General features: G+C 38.5%; 1 protein-coding gene across 5 annotated transcripts in view; it reads right to left on the reverse strand.

Annotated features, from left to right (window-relative positions):
* Window positions 1-26,910, reverse strand: part of tsnare1 (T-SNARE Domain Containing 1) — a 220,753-nt gene that overhangs the window by 149,301 nt on the left and 44,542 nt on the right. For all 5 annotated transcript variants that reach the window (XM_042422708.1, XM_042422706.1, XM_042422707.1 and 2 more), the window contains exons 4-5: window positions 7,289-7,366; window positions 5,414-5,483 (exon numbers count right to left, since the gene is read on the reverse strand). In XM_042422708.1, the coding sequence (XP_042278642.1) occupies window positions 5,414-5,483; window positions 7,289-7,366 (148 nt within the window). The remainder of the gene's footprint in view (window positions 1-5,413; window positions 5,484-7,288; window positions 7,367-26,910) is intronic.

Genomic DNA, 26,910 nt, shown 5'->3' on the forward strand with positions numbered 1-26,910 from the left:
ATAATTGTGTTTTATTTGACTTGTCTTTTAAATTGGATATTTTACCTTGTGACGTGAAATTAACTCTCACATCCTTAACGATCTCTCTGCGGCAAAGTTTGCTGCTGCTTTTTATAAAAGCCCCATTATTATGTCCAGTAGTGATGTTGATTCTCAGCTACAATCTTTTAATGAGCACTTTTAGTCTTTTAGTCCTGGATAAAGTTGTTCCTAAAAAGACTAGATTGGCTTCTCCGATTAATTCCTCCCCTTCAATGAACAACAGTTCATTCATTCATTTTAAATGAACCTGTCATACAATAGAGCATATGTGGAAATCCACCCGTCTACAAATTCACTATCAATATTTAAAAGAACTTATTATGGATTTTAACTAAATGGTTAAGGATGCCAGAGCTACATACTTTTCTAACCTTATGTCAAATAGTTGACATAATCCTCGAATCCTGTTTGACACCATCAGTTACATTGTCTCTGCTACATCACCTGCTGTTACAATTAATTCAGTTTATGAGTGCAACAACTTTCTCTCCTTTGCTTTTGGTAAGGTAAATGACATACGAGCAAACATCATTCCGTCTTTTGTCCCCAACACCTTGCCCTTCCCGACTAACAGTCCCAGAGAGTTTTTCTCCAAACTCATTGTAAAAGATTAAAAATCTGGTTCATACAATGAAAACCTCTTCTAGTCCCCTTGACATTGTACCCACTTCTTTGTTAAAAAATGTTATTGATTCCATTGGTCCATATATAACCCTGTTCAGCCATTTCTCAAAAAAACTAATCTGGACCCTTCTTTGCCCCAGAACTACAGGCCTATTTCTAAATTACTTTTTATAGATAAGGTCTTAGTTGATAAGCAGCTTACAGCTTACTTAGATGAACACATTTTCAACAAGTTTCAGTCTGGTTTCCATCGGTTGCATTCAACAGAAACAGCTCTTCTAAGAGTCTCAAATAATCTGTTAATGCAGGGTGATGCAGAATGTTCTGTATTGGTACTGTTAGATCTCAGAGCTGCTTTTGATACTGTGGACCAATGTATATTGATTGAGAGGTTCAGGCAGTGGGTGGGCTCTGGATTGGTTCTCCTCATACCTGTCAGACAGGACCTTCTTGGTTACAGTTCATAATTATACCTCATCAACTGAGTCTTTGTTTTGTCGTGTTCTCCAAGGTTCTGTCCTGGGCCCATTGCTGTTTACATTACTTCCACTCAGACAGTCAATAGGTCATTTTAAAGGTGTCTCCTTCCATTGTTATGCAGACGATATTCAATTATACATTTCGTTTAAACCTTATGATGTCTCAAAACTGTTTGTTCTACTGAACTGCCTCAAGTGTTTAAAATATTGGATGTAAGATCATTTTCTTTTGCTAAATACTGATAAAACAGAAGTTTTAATTTCTGCTCCTGATGACATTGTCCCAAAGGTGATGGAAAGTCTTGCTTCTTTATCTTCTGTTAAACCTACCCTTCCTAATCTGGGTATTTCTATGGCCCAGGCTTTGAATCTTGACAAGCATGTAAATTGTTTGGTTTTCTCTTGTGTCTACCAGCTGAGAAACATTGCTAAACTCAGGCCCACTGTGTCCATAGCTGAGATGGAGATGATTATACATGCGTTCATTTCCTCCCATCTTGATTACTGCAATTCTCTTTTCACCTGTCTTAGCACGACATCCCTGAACCGCTTACAAGTAGTTCAAAATGCTGCTGCCAAGCTCCTGACCAAATCCCCCAAAAGGTCTCATGTAACACCAATCCTAATGTATTTACACTGGCTTCCCATCAATATTAGAATACATTTCAAGATCCTTGTAATCATGTTTACAGCCTTGCATGGTCAGGCCCCTGCCTACATTAAAGAGCTACTGCAGCTATATGACACTGGTAGGAATCTGAGGTCCTTGGATCAGGGTTTGTTGGTTGTCCAGGCTCTTGCTCCAGGCTCAAGACAAAAGGAGACTGTGCTTTTGAGGTTGTAGCTCCTAAAATTTGGAACTCTCTCCCACTGTGGACACCTTTAAAAAAAACAGCTCAAGTCCTATTTTTTTTTAGACTTTTGATTAATTTGTTTTGTTTATTTCTGTTTTTGCCTTGTTTTTTTAGCTGGATGTCTGCATTTAATGTCTGTTGCATTGTTTTTGTTGTGAAGCACTTTTTGATGTATGCTCTTTAAAGGTGCTATATAAATACAATTATTATTATTATTATTATTAGTAGTAGTAGTATTAGTATTGTTATTATTATTATTAATATGTGAACATTTTATTAAAATTAAAATTAATTCAATTTTCTGACATATCACTTTCCACAGCATTTACATTTCTCTTGTACTTGTTCTTGTTAATCTTCAATTCATTTACTTCTTGCTGTAGAGTCTATTTGGCATTATAATGTAATGCAGCATACTGTGTTTCTGCAGAGGCATCCTCAGTCAGTTGGGGGCGCTCTCCTCCAAACACAGTCCTGTCCCGTGTCCTCTGGTGTGTTACAGCTAGAACACCAGTGAATGCCTAATGCGCTAACAAAGACAATGACACTCAGAGGGTGCTGGCCATTAATCCACTTAGACTTTTTGCCGTGTGCATTTCCACGATTACAGGGGCGGGTCAAATTCTATTAACCGTGAGATTTGAGTTTTTGCCTGAAGACAGGCATGCAGATGGTGGGTTACTATTCTAACCACAGGCACAAACAAGAATTGCTTTTATTTTACAAAACCCAAGAGTCTTGCTTCTTGGAGAGGAACATGGGTGTGACGCTCGGCTGTGTGTGAGATTAGTGCAGCATATGCATGTATATGGCCTCTTTCTGTGTGACTGGATGGAGATCAGATAGCTGTCGTCCTCCATATGGTACTGCAGTCAGTGATGAAGGGGACCAGGCACAGAGAGGCAAGCAGACAGTGTCAGTGGGTGTGTGAATGGGTGGGAGTCAAGGGTGTGATTTCTGCTGGTGATGTGGTGACAAGACATTCTCTGTTTTCAAAAGTGTTTTAGACTCCCAACCACTACTCGCTGTAAGGTTACCATTTGAGGGAATTGCTACAGTCTTCTGTCACTGCTCAGCCATCTTGATTAAAATCCAATGCTATCTATCATCAAAACTCCATGAACAGAAGCAAAAGCACTGGGAAGCACCTCTGAAGCAGCACTTTATTTCAGGCTGTTTAAAATATTGTCTGATGTCTTGGTGTTGATTGACTCCAAGTCCACCCCTGATTACACCCTTAACAGAGCATAGCCTAAACCAAACTATATGATTGATGTAGCTTGGCTGTTGGTTAAGTCTGGTGATGTTCTATATTTTTTCACTGTATACAAATCCTATGAAAAGACCAAAACCAACAATGAATGGATACTACAAATATATCACCTGATATATCATATTCAGGCAAAAATGTTTGTAGCATCAATTGTTGTCCAATTGTTGTGCAAAAACTATTCAAAACACATCAATGAGCCACACTGTTGCACTGGGTGTCATGTTCTTATTTTGACTCAATCCCACACACACAATCCTGGTGCAGGAAATACTCACTAGAGCACAAAATGTGTATTAATACATCATTGAAAATAGTCCCCAACAAAGGCACTATGTTTTAGATACTACTGTTTTAGGAACTTTTTACAAAAAAATGAATATATATTTGTTATTTATGTCTTCAGAAGGAACCAATGATTGTAGATTTTTGGTGGTCTGGTCTGACACCAGCCTAATCATTTGTCCCATCTACTTCTGAAACTCAAACCTAACTCGTGCCCTTTGTGGAGGTTATTAATCTTATAAATCATTGATGCATTAATGAGCTCAACTTGCATATAGCAAAAAGGAATGCACTGCATGTACATGTTTAGGAGTATAATCCTAACTTTAATTACTTTGCCAGTAGAGATGAGAAGTGGGAGAAATTATTTTGGGCATCCAGTGTCCTATTGATTTTTTGCATAGACAATGTTGGGAGTGTTTCTGAGGCTTGGATAGACATGAAACTCTCCTGGTTATATCATCAGTACAAAATATGAGCACCCATTGATAAACTCTGAGGTTCAAAGTTAATACTTGGAAACAGCAGTTGAGAAATAATACAATATTACTATAAGGTCCATTTAGTGGCTGCTCCTGAGTTTTGATGTAAAATGCTCAGAAAATATGTAAATTTGAACATATACAATTCCATGGCAACTGGCCAACTTCATCTGCTCATGAAGATCATGTGAGCTGATCAAAAGCTCCAGAACAGCTACTAAATGGACACTTCTGGTGAGACAGTTTTCTCAGTTAAAGACATCATTGTGAGAGAAAATTACTTCTAGAACCAACGTCTTCTCCCTCTTCAAAACTTCAGTATTGTATACCTGAAGTTGCCTATATGGCCACCATTTGTGCCAATTTTCTTTGAAAATGACCACTTTCATGCAAACCTCATAGGTACTCGCTTTGGTCAAATAGCATTTCAATCAATAGACCCTCACAAGGAAAACAACAGCTCGGTCAATAGACATTCACAAGGAAAATGACAGTTCAGTCAATAGACTCTCATCAAGAAAGCTTGAGGTTGGCTCTTTCAGTCTGGTACTTTCAAAACACTGTAGGTGCATGAGAGATGTTTATACTTTTTTTGTGATATTTTATGTTTAAAATGGATTTAATTTTCCTTATGTCAGGGTAAAATGGCTTAAAATCAGCACACAACATGTTGGGACAATAGAACTATCCACCTTCATGCAGGATAATGTTAATTATTATTATATTCTGTTGTTGAATGTTGAATGTGATCAAAATGTGTCCGAATCAGTTGATGTTAAGGTCTGTCACAGGCGACAACAGAAAACTGCTGCATCGTTGAAACCTACTGTTCAAAACAAAAGCCTCTAGTTAATGAGCTCTGAAAGTCACCATGAAATTCTTGAAAAAAAACAGGAAGCCTCCTGACTGTGTTCTGGAACAATCTTTCAAAACACTGAGAGCTGCTGAATAACACAAAGCATCATACTGGATGTAATTTGCATCAGTTGGAGGCACTGGATGTGTTGTTTGCATCCATCGTCAATACTGCTGAAGGAAAATGGGAAGTTAAAAATAAAAGCAGCCAAGCATTGTCAGTAAGTTTCCAAGGCGATCATAAAAAATGTTCGATAGAATTGATGACATGCCAGCCAACACAGTGGGATGTAATGCATTTTAAACAGATGCAATCATCTTAGATTGGCCACTTTGTCATCAGTGTTGAATCTGGTAATTGCTGGCAGCTCAACTAAAAAAGAATAATCAATATGAAAGAGGGCGATGAAACAAAGAGAAAATAAGCAGTTTTCCATAAAGCAGAGATAAATGTAACCCTTGCACTGAGCTGGACGACCAAGACTGTATTTAGAAGTGTGTGTATGCGTGTGAATTACTCACAGACTCTGTCGTAGCTCTGCTGTATCTCTAGATGTTCCCAGTGATTGAAGATTCTTCTCTAGTGTGACAACTGGAGGAACAATGGAACAAAAACATTTAGAGTATGTGCCACACTCACAAACACACTCATGCACTTCTGCCAGTAGGGTGCAATTTGCCGGGGGGGGGGGGGATATCCCCTTCTCTGGTCAATATATCCCTGCCACTGCTGAGTTATTTTTATCCCCAGTGGGGACAAAAATGTATCCCCCTCAGTGATTTATGCTACTTCACCCATAGACCATATAAAATATCTAAAATAAAAAATAGGCTATTTAAAAAAAAATCTAAGCACTGCGACGTGAGAACTGTCATTAGTGCAAACAATAAAATCAGAAGTGGATTTTCACTGTCAGCGCTTGCATGACAATAGAGATGACACCATGCCTAGGCTATGTGATGACGCAGTAAATGGACCAGGGGTTTCCTCCTTCCCTGCTTATAGATTTTTAGAGTTGTGGGTAAAAGAGGGGCGACACGCCAAAGGTGACCCCTCCACAGGAAAGGAATAAAAAGAAGCCAGAAGTCCGTCATCAAAGTAGACTGTTTTCTTAGTCTGACAAGTAGGCATCTACTGTAGCCTATTTATTTTTATGATGATAGCATGTTGTGTTATTGCATGTTGTGATTATTTTCTATTCAATATTGAAGTTTGCTGCGTGCTGCGTATGGGGCTGAATTAACCAATGACTTGCAAGAATGCGATTAAGTGTATTGGCACGTCTGGCCAAGTGGCACTGTCCACAGTACTGAAAGGAGTGTCGGGTGATTTAATTCTGCCATGTTAAATAAGCATGCAATCTTTTGTTGTGTTATACATGATCACATCTCCTATGTGTCTGCATGAGGAAAGGACAAGGCATGAACTTGACATCACATCGCTGAGAGTGAAAATATCACACCACTTGATGATTTAAAATGTTTTTAATGGATTAAAATATTCCTGCAAATGCAGTGGTCAATTTCAAGTTTTGTAATTGTTTAATTTAAGTTTGTAAGTAGTCTGTCGTAGTCTGTATAGGCTCACTGTGGTTCTGATTCTGTGAATAAAAATGTTTCAACCCCCTCACTGCCCACCAGATTTTTTCACAAATTGCACCCTGACTGTATGTTCAATTGGATTCAAATAATTATTAAAAAATGAACTAACTTAAAGTCTTAACTCTTAATTGTGATATACAGTATATTCTATTATTTAAGGGACCATCTCAAAACTTTTTTATCCATATCTCTTTTAGTAAGTCAAGAATGGACACATAGAGCTCTAATGGCACACTAGACTAGCCTAACCTAACCTAACCTTTAACCCTAACCCTGAACCCTGAATTCCACTTAGTAGTTTTATTCTTAACACTAATCCAAAACCATAATTCTGAACTGAAATGTATCCTGAATTTAAACCTGGAACTAATAACTAATCAGAACCCTCATATCAAGCTTTGATCTGAAACTACTTTTAACCCTAATTTAAATTTAGTGATACTTTCACTTTAAACCTTAAACCCAAGACAAAATGCTAAACTTACCAAAACTAAAATTTAAATCTGATACTAATAATAGTCTGAACTCTGGACTCAACCATAAATCTTAAACTAACCTTAACACTTTAAATTTAGCACTACTTCTACTTCAGACCAAAGCCAAGATTCTGAACTAAACTTAGTCCAAATTTAAACCCAGTACTAAAGCTCCTCCTAAAATGTATTTGAAAAAGAGGAGGACTGGCCAGAATGCCCTCGGTCAAAGGGTGTCAAAGTGGTTCTCTCAAGACAGCACCACAAGAACAAATGCACACACACACACACACACAGTTTTACTGATGAATGTTCATTTTACCGTTGGCGTTGATCTGGAAGATATTGGAGGAGGTCTCTTGAAATACATCTTGCAGTTCTGAGGGGCTGACCTGTGTGGCTTTGGAGAAAACATGATATCAGCAAACACTTCTCAGCCCAGTGGAGCGTGATACTGCAGCAGACACAGAGCTGACCACACACACACACACACACACACACACACACACACACACACACACACACACACACACACACACACACACACACACACACACACACACACACACACACACACACACAGTGACAGCATGTAGAGACTGCTTCGATGAAATAAAAAACATAAATATATTCAGGTCTGAACATTCTCATCGCTGAGGGGGATATGGGTAAGTGTCTGACTGTCTGTCCAGTTGTTTTGTTTCTGCTTTTCTTGTTTGTCCATCACACTTAATATCTCAAAGGTCAAAAGTGTAACATGCAGTGATATTTATTGAATTCCTCCCCCAGCAGAGAGCATTATTGTTAGCAGGAGGCATCATTACTGTTCCCTTGCTTAACAATAGGCCACCTGAAAGCGACCACAACTAAGTTGTTGCAGTTTGTTCTTTCTTTGTATTTTTCCATCTTTTTTCCTAATGATTATGTGTGAAAGGGGTCGCTTATAGTGACAAACCCACAAAGAATTATCACAAACTCTGCAGTACCCCCCATTTTAGTCTGGCTGGCCTGCAAAGTTAAAGACTAGCTAGTGAACAGGAAATTTACGTTATACAGGCTGCATTCAAAAATAGCCCTGTGTTAAAACAATGCAAGGGTCTGCGTTGGTGGGAGCGGGTTGTTTAAGGTACCGGTGAGACAATTAAATACAATCCATGTGTTTAAAGGCTTATCAGATGCCAAAACACTGCAGAATGGTTTGTAACACTCACAGACATGATTCTTCTACTCTGGAAAGTGATCACAGCAGCGACTATTTCATCTTTACTTGTGATATTTGCAAGGTAAACAGTAGAAATACGGTGTTCACATTACTAAAGTAATCCACCAAGAATATGAGCTTCTATGTATGTGATTGCCCAACGCAGTGCCTAACCAGATAACCTTGCATTGCAGCAAAAGTTTAATCACGTTACATTTTTTTGCCAGACGACCCTGCATTGCTAATATTTTTTCTCAGGAGATGGTGGAGACCAAAACAGAGCTAAAAGGACAGTGGAAATTGGACTTAAATTTATCAAATGAATGCAAATGAATGCTAATGTAAATCTGTGCCTGCTGGATGTGTAAACAGGCAACAGTCATGTTTCGCCATGTTTTTTCGTGGTACTTTCTAATGATACTTTTTAACTGTGGTGGTGGTGGGAGGGAAACATAAAAAACAGTTTTATTAAAGGTATTGAAGAGTTCACATGTTCTCGCTCCTCTGAACATGTATTATCTGGCTCCAGTAACTGACACAGATGGCGATGAGCAGTAAACCCACATCCCAGCTGAAAAATGTCCCTTCAGGAACCTATAGTGGATGCTATGTCCGTGTTCTTCAACATTCTGTGGTCATCTCTCACTGCCTCTAACTGAGGCTGTCAAATTCCAAAGCTGCCTTGTACAGCTTTAAATCACACAGTAATCCATGAGGGTTTACTTATTTATTTCTTTTCTTAGTTAGAGGCTAAGTAGTCCTTGCTGTGATGCTTTTGCACTGCACTTCCCAGATTTTACTTTGTTGATCAAATAATATGAGGCCTAAATGCTGTGACATCTTTTTTCCATAAAATATTCTGAACTGAACATGGTGTGAAGATTTTTCCTTTGGGAAAGTGAGGTACCTGGCACCTGAATAATTAAGTAATACAAATTACACATATTCCACTGTCTAGTACTTAAATAATCTTTTAAGTCTATTACTGAAAAAAGACAGTGATTTGATGTTAAAGCATGTTTTAATTTAAGTAATACAGATATTTGAATAAATGCCACATAATGCAGACCTTTTTTCAGCCACATTAGTCCCATGGCTGTGGGATCACAATGTTGGACGGCTTAGTCCAGACTGAAATATCTCAAATATTGGATGGGTTACCATCATGACGGTTTGTACAGATCCCAAATGATTTTGGGATTATGCTGATATTTCATCTGGTGCCATTATGAGGTTGACTGTTTTGGTTTTGAGTGAGACATCCCTACTGTTAAATGAATTATTATGAAATTTGGCACAGGCATCCAGATTCCCCAGAGGATAAATCCTAATGACTTTGTGACCCCCTGACTTCATCTTGTGTCACCAGCAAGTCAATATTTCAGTCTGTATGATATATTAATTCAATGCACATTATTAATATCTGCATGACCCCTGAGCATTTAAGCATACCTCACAGCAATCAACACCTTTTGGTGTGCTCAGAAACGGCTCTAGGATTTTGCTTTCCTCTTGAACACTGTATCCTCTGAGACAACTATATGCTTATCCACTTGTGCTGAGCCAGAGTTACAACAAACAAACCCTCCCTGCTGAGGCTGGCAGGCAGACACCAAGCAGCAACTACTACAACTTGAGGCTGAAGCCAACCCTCAAGTACGGCCACTGGATGCTGGCTCCAATAGTCACCCATTCAAAAAGTGTCAACTTCTCTCTAGAAATACTAAATAATAAGTTCTGATGAATATTTATTTTGTTTGTGTGGGACCTTTAAAGTGTGTCTGATACTTTTGACTTGAGATGGGCATATCAATGTTACTACTTATCTAATTTAACTGTTAAAATATGATTGTCTATAACGTTAGAAGATCCAAAGTTAAACACTTAGGTGATTTTGAAGTACCATTGCATAGTGACCATACAACATTCATTAACTCTGTCATAACATTTAAAAATTCAATATGAAGTTCTAACCTTATCAATGGAGGACAGTATTGTCACATGTAATAAAATGGAATGATAATAATAACAATAATAATAATAAAACTCTCTTCAACAGACTGTGGCACAGCTATTAAAGTTATACTGTTCTTTAAGCATTTTTATGAGATACCAAACAACATTACATGATTTACATCATGATTAGACCTTTAAATCACATGAAATTCAGATTTGGCTCAGATATACAGAGGGAGACTCTATGAATGTCCTTCAGGACATTTTAGGCTTTTTGTTCAGGCCATAATTTAGTTATTGGTCAAAAATGGTCTCTTAGGAGGTCTCTTTAATCTCCATTTTGTCACAGTGTTTAACTTTGGTCAGTGTCATGTTGTCACACCCCCACTTGGGAAAGAGGTCTGTTTGAGGGTCTGGGGTGAGACACTCAGCCATGTCTCTGTAGAATTCACCTCCTCGCATTTGAATGAAAGAAGTGTTGTTCTATCACATGGAATTAAAGAGTGTGGTGTCCTATACTCCGTTCATAAGATTTGAGGAAGCTTTGATGATTGACAACCATGACTGACAGTTGGCTCACCTGCTGTTGTCTCTGGCTCTGGACTACATACGCTAGGCTATATTTTGGTAAGTTTAATGTTATTTGATAACTATGTGTTAGCATAATTTAACTAAAATAGCTTATGTTAGCCCAAGTGTGAACTGCTCGGTGTTAGTAGTGGGGCATGTTTCCTTATTTGGAAGGAATTGGCTCCAAACAGAAAAGATGTAATGTAAACAGAAGGGCAGTCCCACTAACAAAATTCAAAACAGAAGATTAAAACTTGACATAAAATGATTGACAGATATTTTAATACAGGGACTAAAACTACACAACAACTATTGTTTTATTGAACTGTTAAACAGTTGTTGACCTCATTTAATTAAAACTGTTAACTGTTGTAAGTAAAACTGTTCACTGTTGTTTTCGGTGCGAATTAGCCGTTGAGCTAACCACCTCACATTTACATTAATGTCGTTAATATATAAATGATGATTAATGTGAACTGTCCCCCTATAAATAAATAGTTGTGATCCAAGATTTGCTTTTAAGATAGAGGCTGATTGGTCCATTTACACCTAAAAATCATAAAAATAGGAACATCTGGGAAATTAAACACGTAGCAATCTGACAGAAAAGTCTTTTTACAATAAAACTTGCATTGCATTACAATATTTTTCCACTGTGGGCAAGATATTAGAAAAAACAAATGGGAGCCCAAAATAATTGGCAGTGGTCCCAAGTTGGTTTGGATGTATTATCTATACCCGACAGGTGACTTGCACATATAGAGCCTAACAAAAGTAGTCATTTAAGCAACTCTCTCAATTCTCTGATGTTACAGTTCTGTACATTCCCAGATTGTCGCCTCTGTGTGTGTCTACATGCCTTTTGTTTTATTTAAACAATTGAGAAATATCATCATAAAGCGCATCAGGCCAAGCTGACAAAGGGTATTATAAAAGAATAAATGTAGAGTTTAATAACTGCCACATCAAAGTTGCATTAATTAGTGATAAGAGATAGTAGCAAAATTGGCATGTACAGTAATTATATTGAAATAGCATGTTTTGTTATTATAATGAATAGATGTAGAAATTGAATGGACTTAAAAGGCGGGAGCCTCTAATGTAGAATCTAACTGCAGTGATGATGATAGACTGGACGGGGAAAAAGGCATGGCACTAAGCCACAGGCTGGCAGCAAGAGTGGTGAGTGCCGCATAAGTTATGTGGGCAGGGCCATTTTCCTTGTTCAAAAGCACGTCATTGCAAATGACAGGGAGGGTTAATGGCCTGGAGCCATTACAGCAGGCTGAGATCAACATCACGACCTGTGTAAGCTTCACACTCAAACCATCTCACCCACCCTTTTGTCAAGTAGTGCACCCGCAAATGACTGCAATTGGCAATTTTTTCTGACATGATCAAAAGTACAGGGGTATAGATAAAATGTAGAGGTGTGAGAATGCTAAAGTCCTGGTGTTGCAGGAGAGCGGGAAATAAATATTGGCATGAAATAAAGAGAGAGACAGGCAGAGGTGAAGCCACAGACAAAGCAGTGTCACTTTTAATAACTTGTGGACGTTGGCTCCATTTCACACACATTACTTTATTGTGTTCTGCACATACAAACTCTAACTCTAACAACAACCTCAAAATGCTGTGTTTACCGCAGTAACTACACCCCTGACTGATGTGACTCATAGACAACATGCCCCTTGGAACAATAAAATTATGCATGAACTTGCAATTAAATTAGTTAATCTGGGTAGACTGCAAGTTACCAACCATGTGGATTTTTCTGCCACTATGCGCTAACTATACTGTATGTCCCAGATCCACGTTGAGCCCCTTTTTCAGAAGCTCACATCAAGGGGGCCATGTTTGTGGTGTGCTGGAGGAGGAAGTCTAGGGATTAGGCTGTAATCTCTAGGATCCAGGTTAGTTGAGCTGGGAAGAGAAGGTGAGTGTACCCACAATGCCAATTTTAGTTGAGTTTTCACAGCAATAGAAGTCGTCAGCACCAGCTGAGATGCTAATCTGGCCACAGTTTCAATCTAGAATGCTATTTTCACAGCCTTTGCCAGAGTCAGATCATCAGGGAGACATTAGCATTTTATCTCCGACCTTCGGGTTATTAGTGTGCTCAGCCAACTAACAGAGGCTAGCTAAACGTCTCAGGTTGGCTACATAATAGGCTTCATACCTAAATATGAGAGTATGGGGGAGTGAAATCTTCATGACATATGTAGCGGTGCTTCTGAGAGCCCTAAAAATCTTCTGTCCCTCACTGCCCAGGTTGTAAATGAGCATGCCTCCCTTCTGCTCATCACTAATCCAACAGCCACAAACGTTTCAAGCGATTTATGGCAGCAGCAGACTGTGACAAAACACTGTGAGTACCACAGCACCTTCAGCCACAACTAACATGGCTCAAACGCAACACAGAGCTGGACAATGAAACAGATACTCATAGTGTGTGCAGGAAGAAGAACTAAATGCAGGGTTGAGAGACCTCCACTGTATATCACAAGTCATTAACTCCACTCACTGAGATATACTGACAAATTGTCCAGGTAATAACATGATTGCATGCGGTCAGTTGAGCAGCATTACAAGATTGTGATACATTTGGAAATGGGTAATTTTTCAACTGAAAGACCTTTAGTGCGTTTTTAATGTTATCTCAGCACACACACATATTTAGCACACGCTTTGTCCACCTTTCATTTACTGTGATGGATGGACATCCAGTGTTCATGCTACAGTGGAAGAGGTCGGGCCAATGATGGGCTTGCAGAATGGGTGTATGACTGAAGTGTGTGTCTATGTATGTGTTTCCTAGTCAGCACTAGGATCCCATATTCCTACTCTGCACAGGCTGATGAAAATGAAAAGAAAGTCATCGTTGCACTTATTCTACCTTCATCATGGGGTAACTCTTGGTGACTCTGTCATTTCTATGCATGTCCATATACTCTGTTGTTGATGTTGCAGTGAAACTGGGATGGAAGCAGCCATGCTTTACAAAACTTATGGATGACTATAATGTGTGAAATGCTAATAATATGCTGTATGCATGACAAGTTAGAGACACGTTTCCTCACCAAGAGAGGATTACATGAAGGCAAAATCACTAGAACTATGTGATGCAGTAGTTAGACAAAGTAGTTAAATTAGTTAAGTTTAGTTAATTAGTGAATAGCACAGTGAACTTGAAGTTGTTGGAGTAGAGGTTGGGTGGGTGGGTAGAAGGATAGGTTCACCTTCAAATGCTATAATCCAGGTTACAATTTTGTTTTTTACAGGCACTACAGCCATTGTCAAGTCAGAGGTTTATTTTTACCAAAATTAAAGCGTTAACCCTACACTTGACCCTTACCAGACTGTTTTAGATACATATTCTTGAAGTAACCAGTAAAATTATAATAATTCTTGTCCTGCAAACTGACACACCAATGGCAATGTCCATTACTTGATTCATTGGCCCAAACCTTGGTCCAGTGCAAATAATCTCCTAAACAGCGGGCCAGATTTTCTCTAAATCAGGTAATCATATTCCCCAGAGAATGGTTTCTAATGATTTTGTCACCACCTGACCTCCTCCTCCTGTCATCTCCAGTGACACTGTGAGGTTTAAAGCTTCCCCAGACCAGCACCTTGGTCTAATGGTGCATTTAGACTTATGGCTACAAAAACAACAACAAACACCAGTATGTCAATAATCTTCAATTGAAAAATATCACAACAGCTCAAGCGACTAGCGTGACTGGGTCAACATTGAAATTCATCATAAACAGTGAATCCAAGCTGACTACAGCCACCATTCACGAGGTGGAGTATCACCTTAATGACCTCTGCCAGTTTCTCTTTATGAATAATGGAAACCTGCAACATCTGCGGACGGATGATCTCTGCTTGGGGATCCAACCCTGTAGTGCTGATAATAGTTACATCATGGACAGGAGGTAAGGAACAAAGGGTCATCAAGTTGACTGCTACCTGGGGGACCTGTAATTGTCAGTAGGTAAGTAACTACGTAAGTAAGTACTTTATTTGTAAAGCGCCTTTCAAAACTAGAGTTACAAGGGGCTGTACAATGCAAACAATTGAAAAAAAATAGAAAGTCAAAAATAGGAAATATCAATATAAAAAAACAATAAAAACCATAAAACTTTACAGTGGGCAAACACAGAAGTCAGATACACAAAAAATAAAAACAATAAAAGCTACACAGAGAGCAATCACACATTACAGGACAAAGTGCTTATGAAACAGGTGAGTTTTTAATAGCTTCTTAAAACTATCAGCTGACTCACCATTTTTTATAACTAGGGGAAAAGCACAGCGACCTTTGGTTTTAAGCCTAGATTTCGGGACAGCCAGAAGGCATAGGGCAGTAGACCTCAGTGATCTCACCGTGGCAAGGGGACACAATAATTCAGAAACAAAGTGGGGCCAGCCCGTGTAGTACTTTATAGGTAATCAAAAGAATTTTAAAATCAACTCTATATTCTATGGGTAACCAGTAAAGATTTGCCAACACTAGTGTGATGTGTGACGTACGTTATGTAGTAGTTAACAGTCTGGTGGTCACATTTTGGACCAACTGGAGCTATGACACAGAAGAGCAACTCAGGGTTGTGAACATTGTGTTACACTAATCAAGACAGGAGGAGACAAAAACATGAATGATTTTTTTCCAGATGTTGAAAGGACAGTATAGTTTTGATTTTCACAATGTTTCTTAGTTGGGAGAAACAGAATTGGACCACTTTCTTTATGTGCCACTAAAAGTTCATGTGTTGGTCAAAGAAAACTCCTAGGCTCGCTTAACATTTGCTGCTAAAGGACCGATACACTGCTGTGTTTTCTCAGAAATGCTCCCAAGGCCTATAATAAGGACTTCTGTTTTGTCAGGGTTAAGTTAAAGGAAGTTATCTGACATCAAGTCCTTGATAGCTGTTAGGCAGTCTAGCGACGTGGAGAGTTTGCTAAGGTCATTTGGACACTCTACTTCAGGGGTACAGGAGGACAATATTTTAGACCTTATATCAGTGACGTTGTCCACAAAAATTGATAAAAACATTTCACAATCATTATTTGAAAAGACCGGTACAGGGGAGGGGCAGGGTTAATAAATCTGTCAATAGTGCTAAACAAAGCTCTGGGATTTTTTTTTATCAATCAAATCAAAAATAAGCACTTCTTGCCTCTTTCACTTTCTTACTAAAATATGAAAGTAGTTCCTTCATGTGAATAAAATGAACCTCCAGTTTAGTGTGTTTCCACCTACACTCTACCATTCTGCACTCTCTTTTAAGACAGTGTATGTCATCGTTCATCCAAAGGGATGAGTTAACAGTATAAATAGATTTGTTTTTAAGTGGAGCAATAACATCTAGGATTGACAAACAGAGGTTATTAAAGGAGCAGACTAAATCATTGGTCTGGGTAGGGGAAGCCATAGCCTTACTAAGGTCTGCATAGACAAAGGCAAATTTATCTGCAGAGTGGCTGTTGAGTGTGAGAGAATGGGTCATGTATTTGATGGATTGGGTGTCAGCATTGAAGACAGTATCAAAAATGATACATTTGTGGTCAGACACGAAAAAGTCATTAATAAATAGAGTATTAAGATTCAGACCCATAGTAAAAACCAAATCAAAAGTGTGACCGTGATTATAGGTTGGCCCTGATATATCTTGCATTAAATTTAAAGATTGAGTAGTGCCTAAATACTCAAACACAAATTTATCTGATGCATCATCAACATGAATATTGAAATCACCGATTTTTGCAATTGCATGTACTACTGTGTTTAGGAGTTTCCTCATCTAAAAAGGATGTCAGGTCCTCCTCAGGGAGTCGTTGGTCATATTTCATGTCATACTGCCACAACACAGGTAGCACTGGTAAAATGATTTGCTGAATTTGCACTAAGCCTTCTAAATACCCTGATTGTAAAGCACAAGACAAGGATGCAAGCATTACCTGAACCCTGGCTACCTCAACTAGCATTCTGATCGTGACAATAGCCAGCCATTAATTTGCTGTTGACCTAAGCTGCCTTCATCATTGATGCCAAGCTGACGGAGCAGATAGACTTGATAAAGCCCACTGCTGCTACCCCTACACCAGTGTAGTGTAGTTACAATCCTTCGCCATAGCATCAGAGCAGACGGAGCAGGTCTGTTCATTATGTAACTTACAGTGACACCAGTTATTCTGTTTGTTGAAGACTTTGGCATCTTGACTCAAGGGGCCCTATTTCCCTGAACCCAGCAACGCTGCACAGATCACAGTCAAGCGCGCCCTGTGCAGCATGCCCAGTGTACTTTTGGCCAGGCCTGGCACACCTGGCCATTTTTGTGGCCAGGTGTGCCAGGGTGGGATAAGAAAGAATACATTATCATACATTACAGATGGGTACGTTAGAGGCTGTGACAATTGCGGCCAATTATATTGGCACTGACAGTTTGGGAATCTTGTGGAGAGTTTTCCTCAGAGGAAACATATTATTGGCTGGGACATAAAGAGTTTCCAACATGAATATAGCAGCTCAAATATGCTGCCAAGAGCAGATGATGTCTTTTTTAAGTTGAATTCACTTTTCTGGACACGTTGATGATCCGGTAATCACCATGTTTTCCATGTGTGATTTACTCAGCATCACAATGATCCATCTAATAATCAACTCATTCTTGGGATCAAGATTGCAGTGCGCCACTGGATTGAGATCACCGCACCTTCTACCATGCCTCTCCTCCCCCTGTGGTGCATAGCAAGTAACCAAGATACCAAACTTGTGCAGTCAGGGGAATAACCTCATTGTGCTGCAGGAAAATAGCAGTTTGCCGGTGTGCCACTGCGTTTTGTACCCTGTGCCATCATGAAAATAGGGTCCTAAGTAAGCTTCAAAAGGGAGCTAAGTGGCAGAGTTGTCACATATTCATAAGGCATGTTACCACTCATCAGCCTCATTAACCAGTGGCAAAGTCTATTAAAGGGTGAAACACCTGCAAAATAGAACTATTACAGTGTTTGGATTCATACACCACTCCAGCAACAGTTCTCTTCATCACTACCACACTACTTCTTGTTTCTACTCCTGACTCCTTCACAGAATTTATGGAACCAAAGTTGTGACAATGACTGTCCACAGGCTAACTGCAATGTGATATGTCATTCTTAAGAATTCTGATTGGACTGTACATCAGTTCTTTAAATAGGGTACTCTCAAACTGTAATTTGTTGTTCTTTCAACCAAAACCCTTGAATGACCTCAAATCTAACCTTGATCAAAGATCTTCTGTTATACCTATGTTTCTTTTTCACTTAACATATTAGTGAAAATTGTGTGCCTTGCTCATGCTATTGTCACACAATCCTTTCATGGGAGAGGAATGTAATTCTCACATTAGAGCCCACAACACATAATCTGCACTTATGATTTCATGCTCATTTCACAAACTCCCTGGAAAGTTGAGGGATCTATGGAGGGTTATTTCACAATCAGTGTTTGGGCAATGGTTTGGATCATTTCAGCAGCTTTTTATCTTTTTCACACTTGAAACCGTTCTCTCACATTAACATGTCGATACTTTAACATGCTCATATCAGCATGCCACTTCAAAGCTAGACTGATATGCACTGCCTTCACAAAATCACTCTTGACAAATTTTGTCCCTCTGTGCTTTAAGCAGTGTGTCTGATACAGTCATAACTTTGATTTTGTCCTCTATTATATCCCTGCAGAGGCATTTTGGAAATGCTTATGAGGCTTATGAGGGGTGTAAGAAATAGGAAATGATATGATAAAATATTAACATAACTGAGTTTACTAGTCTAGGCTGTACTTCAGAAAAGTGTTGTTTTGAGATAAATGTTAATGTTTAGCAGGTATGTTTACTATGTTCACATCTAGTTTTAGATTTATAATTTAGTACAACAAAGACTGATGGGAATGTCATGGCTTTTACAGGTATTTGCTCATAAAGCAAAGTACAGCACACATAAAAGCTTTGACCTGATGATGGTGCTAGATAAAAAGCCAAGATATCACAATTCAACTGATTTGTGTTTGTCCAGCTGCTTGGACTGCTTTGTGTTAGCTTGTCATCATGTGTGAGACCGTGGGTTGCATTTTATTTATTGAGATCAGACAACGCCATGTCTCTGTGAAAATAAAAGCAAGTGCCACTTCTCCTCACAATCACTGAGATCTTTTGCTCTTTAGTGCTTCCACCTCCTTCCTCCTCTTACTAACCATGCACATACACACTCCTACACACACACACACACACACACACGGTGAGCAGATTACTCGGTAACAGCGCTCAGCTCTGTCCCCAAGTTATGCTGTAGATCGAGACACGTGTTAAGCCGGCAGACGCCATTAAACATATTGTCTTACTGTTTATAACGACTGTTATTTATTGTTGCTTGTGTTGGATAGTTGTAGTCTCATGATAGATGTTTATTAACTGAAGCGTTATTGATTTGTAATTGAGATGGCTAGTGTTATTAAACTCTGTTGTGCATTTAGAGAGAAGTTTCCGGTGATTGTGTGTATAGATGTGATAACAGTGTGGTTAAAACCTTCACTGTTCATCCTGTAATATTAATATTTCTCAGATGTTGACATTTTCGGATGAACACCCTTGTTTGGTTATTGGTGCCTGATCTCAGGGTGGTGCCCTGTTATTATTAATACACATTAATGACTTTGTTGATTTTTTAATTATTAATAATTATCTTTGATAATTACAGGGATATTGTTATTTTGATGAATACCAGATGTTTAAAGTTTGATGAGCTAAACATTTGTTAAAAAAGGAAAATGCAAAGATTTATCAAATCAGTTTACAGTTTCATATATTTTAAATCATGTAATGTCCCTTATGTCACAGAGCCTGAATCAGCACAAGGATGCATTGAGAAACTGTTTGTTTGACTTTATATTGTTTTGATTTTAAACACTTATCGGTTTTCCATACTTGTTCCACATACAGTATATAGCTGTCAAAATATAAGCAAGTGTCTGAAGTGCAATTAGAATAAAGAAAGCTGCAGGGCAGAATATCACTTTGCATATTTCCAACTACTAAACCCCAGTGAACTGATTATATATGATGATCAGTTTGGCAGTGTGGTTGATTTTCTGTTGCTCTTTTTTAAGCACTGAATAATCAATACAAAGTGCCCTGATTTCTCCTACTGTAATGACTGAGAGTCATGAGCACGCTGGGGATGAATTACCATCATGGCCTTGCAGTTTAGCTTGTCGATAGCGCAAACGTGCTATCTGCAACATGTTCAATTATACTCTCAAATCAGAGAGGAACTTAATCAAGAGCTCCCATCTCATTATGCCTGAGGTCAGTGGCTGTCTCTCCTCAGTGAGGAGAAACAGATTTTGCTACCAAAAATCTGCAATTTAGCTAATGGGCAGCTGATTGAGAGAATGAGAACCTGGCCTGCTCCCAACAGCTGGCACTGCAGGTGGAGCCGACAAGGTTTGATTTTAGTTCTCAGTAGGATTGTATAAAAATAACGGACGTAGCCACTGTGACATCATCCATTGGTTTGTGGACTCCCATTTTGATGTCTCAAGTTTGCATTTTGACCATCTATACTCTGTGAATCCCGGGTTACGCCATGGTTATGTTACCTAACCAACATTGTTGCCATGGTAGCGCCTTGCCTGTGATGGCACCCACCTGTCACTCAAAGCGGCCACGCCCTTAATTATGCATAACTTTAAGCCTTAATAAAATTTAAATGGGTGAGTTATATAAAATTTCACACCCCGTCATGAAAGGGGAAATCAGAGAAAATTAGCTATAGAGACTAAAACCATTTTTTGTACCAGGATGTAAACATGTTTATTTCTGCTGTAAAGTTGGGCATTTTAACATGGGGGTCTATGGGGATTGACTCACTTTTGGAGCCACCCTCAAGTGGCCATTTGAGGAACTGCAGTTTTTGGCGCTTCTGCATTGGCTTCATTTTTCAGGTTGCTGCTTGGATTTGAGCAATATACAGGTACATACCCAGCCTGAGACATATAAGCCAAGTGGCAGCCTCTATAAACTAAATTGCTTTGGAGTAGATTGGATAATACTGATAACATTTAATAGGACAAAAGACAAGAATTGATTGCAAGGTGTTGTTAACTCACCTGTGAAATAACATGCAAAACACTGCCATAATAGGCAGTGTCCAGACTGCCAGTATGTGAAACAAATAGAAGGAGGTTTAGCCAGTAGACTTGTGAACAGCCGGGGTACAAGAGATCATCAGTTTATATTGTGTTTAAAATGATGAGTGCACTTTTTGACAAAGTCAGCCATCGTGGTGTTAGATATTGTTGGCCAGCCACAGATTAGCCACTTTCAACTTTGCATGATTATATTTTTTATTTTTGGATTGTTTCATGTGTGAATGAATTGTTTGTGGGTATCTGTGTTTGCAAACTCGCTTGTCTTAAATTTCCTTTTGAGGGACAAAGAAACTATTCTAAACTGAACTGAATTGTTCAATGAACAAACTATAAGTGTGGAATCCTCTATTAATCGTTTCCTGTGTTAAATTGTTGTTGTTTATTTAGAAAACAGCACTGAATAAATACTTTCAAAGTTCTTTAAAGCCAATATATGCAGAATTTGAAAATGTTCAACCTGGGCATCTCCCAGTGAACAGAACAGAACAGAAAAGAAAAAAAAGAAAAGAAAAAACAAAAACAAAGTGGGGCAGCCAGTAACACTGTTCTATTTCTGACCTCTTAGTACCATACAAGCCTGCATAGTTTGAGCTCTTTGATCTGCTCCAGAGGTCTGGCTGAACACTAGCGGGACAGAGACTCCAAAGGGCCCCGAGGATCTCGACCTGCTCCAGGAAATCAGTGAGATCTGTCAAGTCTCCTCTTACAACATGCTTTTATTGAAGAGCCTTTATTGATTTTACTTAAGATTTTATTTTTCTTTGATCTGTCCTTTATTTATTTTTTGATTTCTTTTCAATTCTATTTTAATTTATATTACATTACTGCAATTTCTTTTATCTAAAAGAAAAAAAATGGAGGATTTTATAATTTGTTGATTTTAATTTGCTGACTTTTGTGAAACTCTTTGGAATGTGGGTTTTGAAAAGTGCTCTATAAACAACAACAACAATAATAATAATAATAATAATAATAATAATAATAATAATAACAACAATAATAATAATAATAATAATACAGCTTGTTGCACTGAACCCAAGTGGCTGAAAAAATCACTTGATACAGGTTTAAAGAACATTGGAACTTATAATTTACCTCAGAATCTGTCAGTATTGCAGTGCTGTCTATTTGATATTTATTAAATAATTATTTAATACTCACTTTTAATGGGTGTAAATTTAAGGTTATAATTGAAAGGGTCAATGTCAGTATTAGAGAAATTAAATAAAACAAGATGGCAACAGTTCATTTAAGTAATGGGTTGTATTCACCAGCATTCTGAGAATACTCTGAGAGCTCCTAACTTAGCTTCAAAATTTCTGGCAAGGAGGCCTCGTTTAGGAGTGTGTTAGAAAGTTCTCAGAGCAACTCTGAGCAATGAATGTAATGTAATGAACATCTATGTTTCATGAAATGTTTGAAAACACAGGCCTACTTGTGCAGTACCCTGTTCACATGCTGATAGTTGTTATATTTATTTACTTACATTCATTTACCATGTTGGTCATCTCAGTGCTGGCCAGTCTATATAATTAGCAGCATGTAAATCTTTTTTTTCCAGCCGCCAGCAAATTCCAAATTTCTTGGGCAACTGGTGGTCTTCTTACTTTCATTTCTGGCATTATGGCGTGATTGAGTTGGGTGGGAGATGTGAGTGCATCTTTGATGAGATCAACCACAAACATTATCCCTGCACAATCTAATCGGTAGTGTTTCATTAACTCAGAATATTTCTCCTACCTCTTTGTCTTTCCATCATTTTCGTCTCTGCTTAAGACACTCTTTAGCCCATTAAAAGTCCTCCTCCCTCCTCCTTACAGGTTTTTCACCTCTCTTAAGGTGCTTTGTGAATAACTTTTATCTTTACCAGGATCTAGTCTTAACTGTAAGGGGAAATTCTTAGAATAATTCTAAGAATTTTCTTAGAAATTTCTAGGAGCAACTCTTTGCATTAGAAAGCTTTATGAATACAGCCCCAAGTTTTTAAGTTTTCGCAAACTCTACTTAAGGCCCCCAAAATACTGGATGGCACTGCCAGTACATCTTCTTGAAGGCTATCACACTGTTATACACTATAACTAAAACTATATATTGAGCTCAAATTCAGATGTGAATTTACATTAGGTCCCGAGGTTCATACATCAGTGATGCTGGAAACTGGACAAACAGGGTTATTTTAAGCATATGACTGAATCAAGCTTGAAGGACCTGAAGAGCAGTGTGAGCAACCACTAGAATTCATAAAAGATTCACCCTGACTTCACTGGGAGGAGGTGAACATAACCTCTACCCTCCAAACAAACACACGCACGTACATACTGTAGAGCATCACCCCCACATGTAGCCGTCTGGAGGTGTTCTGCTCTGTTTGGTGCGCTATCAAGTCCCTCGCAGCCAGAACGTGTGGAAAATTCAAACCAACATTAAATCATTATCATGAAAAGCTTTGTTCTGGTCTGACTGAACACCATGCTGCTCAGATGTTGCAATTTGATCGGGTAGTTTGTTTCTTTGATGAAAGCTTCCTTATAATTTTCCCTCATTCCTCTGCTCAGTGGGAGATAGAACAATTGCAAATAGTGTGATGAAAGGTTTGCAAAGATAAACATTAAGCCATCAAATTGATTTGGCTTAAACTTCTTTTTTTTTTTCTTTTTTTTTTTTTTTTTTTTAAACGAATCAATCATATGATTCCAACTCAAAAAAATCTAAGTTTGTGTTTGAGTTGATAAAACATTTTTCTTGTGATTTCCCTTTAATGCAAATTTAGGTTATAAATTATAATCAAAAGAAAAATAATGCAATTAACACTGACATACAGAACAGAAGTATTTTTCAGTTACAGCACATTTGCTTTCTGTTTAAGTCTGATGGATCATCCACATTGTCATGACGCTGTCAGGCCACTTTAATTACTTTCATATAGGAGTGGAATGATCCTTCATTTTTTTACTGTAAAAAACCTCTAAAAATAACAAATTGTTCAGAATTTGATACAAAACACGACATTTCCACAGAACAATTATAGCTGTGTGTAAGACAAATGAAGCTATTATGAGAGCTTTAATGAGAGGAAAACTCTTCTGTAAAAGATAAAAAAAAGTTTGATATAATACATTCTTTAACGTCAGCAGCTTAATTAGGCAAAAGCAGTAGTATAACTTTGGTTACAGCAATTTTGGTTTTATGTAAGGCTCACTGTTTTTGTTTGAGTTCATTGTGATTTCCTTTCAGATTTGATTTTCAAATTTGAAATTCAATTTCAGCAGGCGATTAAGCTACAGATGAGCACAAGCCTATCAAATTGGAAAATTATGATTTTATGATGTAACTTTCACCCGTATAATTGTATCCTTGATTTGTTGCATCCAATTAGAAGTTTACATTTGTGAAAATATAGGATATGAGAATACAACTTTCAGATTTTTTAAAAATATCAAAATTGCAAAAAACAAAACAAATTAAAAAAAAAAAATACTCCCAATATACCTGCATCTTGTCACCAATACATATTACCAGTATTATAACTACGGGAGTAGTAGTAGAAGAAGTAGTAGCATACACTAACCCACCAGTTTATTAGGTACACATAGATACAACTGATGAAGTATAATACAACAGCCCTGCAATAAAAAAATACCTTCACAAAGGTTAAAATGTTCTGATTTTATTTGTTTTGATTTATTTTATAGTAATTTGGGAGGCTATAGTTTGGTTTGTGGTGTTGTTGAAATGCATTATACAGTAACAAGTGATCATAATATTTAGTCAACCATAATTCAAATATAACACTTATTTTCTTTACACACTTTCTTAATTATTGTGCTTATTATTTGCTGCATAGTGTGTATATTACATAGATTGCACATTATATAACATTGTATACTTTATTACATTACCATTATGTATATTGTACTAATTATTCATACCTATATCTATACTAAACGTAGCACAAAAAGTAAGGAAATTTGTGTTTGGTACATTATTTCTTTGTTGTAACAATGCTTATTGGCAATAAACCTTATACTGTTGGAAAGCCTGTTTATTTCCCTTTTAAATGGTGCCACATTTGCACGGAACATGCATTTGTGGGATGAGCAGCAGAGCTGAGTATGTGGGTTGCGCCCATGAAAAATTTGCCAAATCTTCTCTGCCAATGCCAAACAGCTTATTCTGCCATTGACTTTGTTTGGTGTTTGGTGGATTGGTTGATTGAAGTTTGAAGAAACAAGACATATTGGCAATCCAACAAGTTATCCATTTAACAAACAGGAGCCTCAATAGTGTGTGGAAGAACCATATACAGCCACAACAGCCTGGCACCTCCTCCTCATGCTGGTCACCAGCCTGGTCATACACTGCTGTGGGATGGCATCCCATTCTTCAACCAGCATTTGTCGCAAGTCAGCCAACGTGGTTGTGTTGGTCACTCTGACACGAACAGCACGCCCAAGCTGATCCTACAAATGGGGTTGAGGTCAGGACTGCTGGCAGGCTATTCCATTCTCTCCATTCCCAAATTCTGGAGGTAGTCCCTCATAAACCCTGCTCTGTGGGGGCGAGCATTGTCATCTGTCATCTTATCATCTCGGAACATAGAGTTCAGTCCCAGACTGTGGAGATATGGGATTGCCACTGGTTGCAGAGTCTCACATTGATATCTCTCTGCATTGAGATTGCCTCCAATAATGACAAGCCTCGTTTTTCCAGTGAGGGAGATGCCGCCCCACACCATCACACTGCCTCCACCAAAAGATATTACTCTATCGGTGCAGCAATCAGCATAGTGTTCTCTGCGTCTGCTCCACATTTTGATCCTATGATCCAACTGCCGTAGGCGGATTCTGGACTCATCGCTGAACATAAAGTTCCTCCACATGTTCAGGTTCCAGTGCACATGTTGCCAACACCAGCGCAAACGGGCCTGGCGGCGAAGAGCAGTCATGGCAGACCGGAGAGAAGCACAGCCAGTTAGCCTCCACTAGCCTCCCAGCTAGCCCCGGCTCTCCGTTTGGATCCAACCGCAGCACCGAGCCCCGGTTTGTTATTCAGGTTAAAGTGGGAAGAATCAATGGGTCTGTCGGACAGCTGAGTGAAGTGGAGCCTGTGGAGGACACACTGGTTAGCCCCGGTTTCACTACAGGCAGATTCACTCACTACAGCGGGCGAGGAAATAAAACCAATGGATCAATAAGTACAAACACTGTTGATTTCTTCCTGTAGAGCCGAAATGCAAACTATTTTGGTTCAGTAAATTTCAACTGTCAGTCAGCCTGGCGAGGGCAGATTAGACGACCGGTTCTGTGGACAGAGACACTCAACGCCTGTCGGAGGCGTTCAGGGAGAAGCGAAAGCGCACCGCTTAAAAGGAAAGGAGTTTGCTAGATTTGCAACACAAGACAAAATGAGAGCATCATTACAAATCATTACAATAATAAAGAACAATCGTTTTATCTCGATTATCTTGTTTTCATAATCATTGGAAGCCAAAAATTTTATACTCGCGGTTGCAAGCACTTCACTACATATAACACACTGGGGTTTCTGTCCCTTTTTATCCTTAATCTACAAAAATCCACATTTTAAATATTCTGGGTCATATTTGCGCTTCGCCATCTTGCCTCCAAACATCAACACAAACTTAAAGTGAACGTCAATCAAATGATGGTCACCATGGCCACGGCGTGAGACTGCTGCACGTCTCTGACGCATGCCTGTCAAAATAATTTTTTTTCAAAATAAAAGACAAGTCCAACATCAGATGCGCATTAAATATCATTTATTTATTTTTGACCAGTTGTCCGCGACCCACTCAGAACAGGTCCGTGATCCACTTTTGGGTCGCGACCCACCAGTTGAGAATCACTAGTATACACTACCTTAAGAAAATGTAGTGTCATTTGTTCAGCAGAAACTCAGCATTAAACATGGCTTATTATTTTCTCAAATAGACCCCAAAGTACATAGAACAGCTTGTATTTATTACACAAACACCACTGCAGTAACAATTGAAAAATTA

The sequence above is a fragment of the Thunnus maccoyii genome, chromosome 10, assembly GCF_910596095.1.
Source record: "Thunnus maccoyii chromosome 10, fThuMac1.1, whole genome shotgun sequence".
Taxonomy (NCBI): domain Eukaryota; kingdom Metazoa; phylum Chordata; class Actinopteri; order Scombriformes; family Scombridae; genus Thunnus; species Thunnus maccoyii.